This window comes from Bison bison, unplaced genomic scaffold, assembly GCF_000754665.1.
Source record: "Bison bison bison isolate TAMUID 2011002044 unplaced genomic scaffold, Bison_UMD1.0 scf7180017864342, whole genome shotgun sequence".
Classification (NCBI taxonomy): Eukaryota; Metazoa; Chordata; class Mammalia; order Artiodactyla; family Bovidae; genus Bison; species Bison bison.
This window is the reverse complement of record NW_011494914.1, coordinates 307,336-311,069: the sequence shown is the minus strand read 5'-3', so window position 1 is coordinate 311,069 and position 3,734 is coordinate 307,336. Positions and strand designations below refer to the sequence as shown.

The 3,734-nt window shown below is 48.4% G+C and overlaps 1 protein-coding gene across 1 annotated transcript in view; it reads right to left on the bottom strand.

Annotated features, from left to right (window-relative positions):
* Window positions 1-3,734, bottom strand: part of AFAP1 (actin filament associated protein 1) — a 93,729-nt gene that overhangs the window by 86,181 nt on the left and 3,814 nt on the right. The window contains exon 2 of the mRNA XM_010854528.1: window positions 2,517-2,614. Within this exon, the coding sequence (XP_010852830.1) occupies window positions 2,517-2,614 (98 nt within the window). The remainder of the gene's footprint in view (window positions 1-2,516; window positions 2,615-3,734) is intronic.

Below are 3,734 nucleotides of genomic sequence, written 5' to 3'. Positions count from 1 at the left end.
CATGGGCTCAGTAGTCGCGGCTCCCGGGCTCTAGAGCACGGGCTCAGCAGTCGAGGCTCCCGGGCTCCAGAGCACGGGCTCAGCAGCTGTGGCTCCCAGGCTCTGGAGCGCAGGCTCAGCAGTCGTGGCTTCCGGGCTCCGGAGCACAGGCTCAGCAGTCATGGCTCCCGGGCTCTAGAGCACAGGCTCAGTAGTCATGGCACACAGGCTTAGTTGCTCTGCAGCAAGTGGGATCTTCCCAGACCAGGGATTGAACCCATGTCTCCTGCACTGGGCAGGTGGATTCTTCACCACTGAGCCACCAAGGAAGCCCAGAATGCTCACTTTAACAAGTTCCCTGGAATTTTAAGAAGCACTGCCCTACACAGTAACAGCCGGCTCTTGCACAGGGCTTAATAGATGCAAGGCAGATATTCCAAGCACTTGAGGCACACCAACTCTTTTCAGTTTCACAACAATCTCACTAAGTACTATTCAGTTCAGTTCAGTTCAGCCACTCAGTTGTGTCCGACTCTTTGCAGCCCCATGGACTGCAGCGCAGCAGCCTTCCCTGTCCATCACCAACTCCCGGAGCTTGCTCAAACTCATGTCCATCGAGTTGGTGATGCTATTAGCACACTCGTTTTGGAATGAGGCCTCTCAGACACAGAGACGTGAAAGCTACAGTCTGAACCCACACAGCAAGTGTCAGAGCTGGTACCTGGAAGCAGGCAGCCACACTCCCGTCTGCGCCCTGGACCCTGCTGCCTCCTCAGCACCCGATGCAGAAACAGGCTCGTGGTTCCTGACAAACCTTCTCTGTCTGTGAATGCTGGTGAGCACTCACGTTGGTTTTGCTGCCTCACTTCCACAAATACTGACAGTATTACTGAGAAAAGGCTGGATTTGAAATCAAAAGAATAGGTTATAAAAATCTGCTTTTGCCTTTCCTCCTAACCTTGGGCTGTCCCTTTGCCAGTGGAGCCACATTTCCTTTTCTGTAAAGTGGATACACACACTGTTCACGTGTTCAGAGGTGTTGCAGGGTTCTCTGAGGTCAGGCTGTATGGATTAAATGAAATTGTAAGTGGAAGAGGAATAAGCATGCCCTGTGACATGTGGTAGGGACCCAGTGAGTGCCGAGCTCCTTCCATCCCCTCTCCAGTGATCATCACGGAGCGCCCACAGGACACTGGCCCTGTGCTGGGACCCAGGCAGGGACAAAACAAACAGGCTGTGGCCCTGTCTTCCTGCAGCTTTTCTCTGGCTGGACAGATGATAAGATGATTCATACAGAAAGCAACCATTAGGAAAAGAGTTGCTAGGTAACTGACACTGCTCTAATTTTGAATGAGAGCCTAATTTTCCTGAGTAAGCAAATTAGAAAATAGCAAAAGGCAGAAAAAGCTGAGTGGGGCATGAAAAATGGCAAACACGAATATCCCCAGATCACAAAAATAGCCAGAGAATTCCAAAACAAATTTTGAATGCAGAAAATCAAATAAAATACACATTCCTGGACTATGTACATATTTTTCTTCTGGAGAAAAAAAAAAAGGATATTTAATCCCAGAAAGAAGCATAACAGTGAATATTGAAGTCTTAGGCTACGGATATTCAAACTCAGAGCTAACGCAGAGAGACGGGCATGTCACTAGGCTCTACTGCCATTATTTTGCTGATAATCATCTGATTTTTTTTTTTAATCTGACTTAAGAACAGATTTCCATGGACCTGTAGCTCCAGCAATTTTCAGAGGCCCAGCAGCCTCCTGTGGGAAGGCCACACCTACAGCCTCCCACTTAACCATTACTAGCTCCCCAAAACACACTCATAGGCATGCCCTGAGCAAACCAAGGCCTCTTTTCTTGCAGAATCAGGCTTTTATCACCTGCCCTGGAACCAAAAATAACCCAGGTTTCCAGTGATTCTCCTGATTGTGGGACTTTTTTTTTTTTTTTTTTCATTTTTATTGAAGTACACTAGCTTTACAATGCTGTTAGTTTCCACTGTACAGCAAAGTGAATCAGCTGCTGCTGCTAAGTTGCTTCAGTCGTGTCCAACTCTGTGCGACCCCAGAGACGGCAGCCCACCAGGCTCCCCCGTCCTTGGGATTCTATCCGCTGTTTTTCTGGATTTCTTTCCCACTTTAGGTCCCCACAGAGCACTGAGTGGAGCTGCCTGTGCTGTGCAGCAGCCTCTCATCAGTTCGCTACTTATAAAGTAGGGACGTAGCAGAGAACTGCACATGTCAGTTCCGACCTCCCAGTTCACCCGCCGCTCTCCCCCTTGGTGTCCATACGCCTGTTCTCCAAGACTGCATCTCAATTTCTGCTTCATACACCACACTATCGATACCGATGTGGTATGTAGGTACCATGGCATATTACTCAGCCATAAAAAGATGAAACTGGGTCATTTGCAGAGACATGGATGAACTCAGAGTCTGTGACTAAGTCGGAAAGAGGAAAACAGATACTATATATTAATGCGTACATGTGGACTCTGACAAAGTTAATGGTGGGTCTTGCACTCACCAGCCACGGCTGTGGGATCTCGGGCAAAGGCATCTGGGGAGGGGCCGGCAGGCTGCTAGGGGTCTCCGGCTTCGTGGCATGATCCTTCACTTCAAAACCTGCACCAAAAGCACAAATGAGGATGAGGAAGGCTTGCTCCTTGGAAGACTAGCTATGACCAATCTAGAAAGCATTAAAAAGCACAGACATTACTTTGCCAACAAAAGTCCGTCTAGTCAAAGCTGTGGTTTTTCCAGTAGTCATGTATGGATGTGAAAGAAAATGAAAGTCACTCAGTCGTGTCCAACTCTTTGTGACCCCAAGGACTATATAGTCCATGGAATTCTCCAGCCCAGGATACTGGAGTGGGTAGCTGTTCCCTTCTCTAGGGAATCTTCCCAATCCAGGTCTCTCACATTGCAGGCAGATTCTTTACCAGTTGAGCCATAAGGGAAGCCCATATGGATGTGAGAGTTGGACTATAAAGAAAGCTGAGCCCTGAAGAATTGATGCTTTTGAACTATGGTGTTGGAGAAGACTCTTGAGAATCCCTTGGACTGCAAGGAGATCCAACCAGTCCATCCTAAAGGAGATCAGTCCTGAATATTCATTGGAAGGACTGATGCTGAAGCTAAAACTCCAATACTTTGGCCACGTGATTCGAATAACTGACTCATTTGAAAAGACTCTAATGCTGGGAAAGATTGAGGGCAGGGGAAGAAGGGGATGACAGAGGATGAGATGGTTGGATTGCATCAGTGACTCAATGGACATGAGTTTAAGCGAGCTCTGGGAGTTGGTGACGGACAGGGAAGCGTGGTGTGCTGCAGTCCATGGGGTCACAAAGAGTTGGACACAACTGAGCAACTGAACTGAACTAAACTGGATGAGGAAGAGGAGCAAGCTGTAAACAGCTGCCACCTCCTTGACCCCACACTGAACACATCACAAATATTTACTTTCCCTAATCCTTTACAACAGTCCTGCAAGGTAAGTATTCTTCTGCCTCATTCTACAGGTGAAAGATCTACAGCTGGACCAAAAAAAAAAGGTTGCAGCACTTAAATAGAGCACGGACAGGAAGAACGATGGAGCTGGTACCAAAGTGGACATCCTTCCCTAGGCCGGGCGGTCTCTCAAGGAGAGCAGCCTCTCCTGAACTCCTGCCCAGGTTAGTGCTCACCCACGTACCGAGGGGGCAGACGCTTCCCTGGGAATCAGTGAGTCTGCACTGAGCAC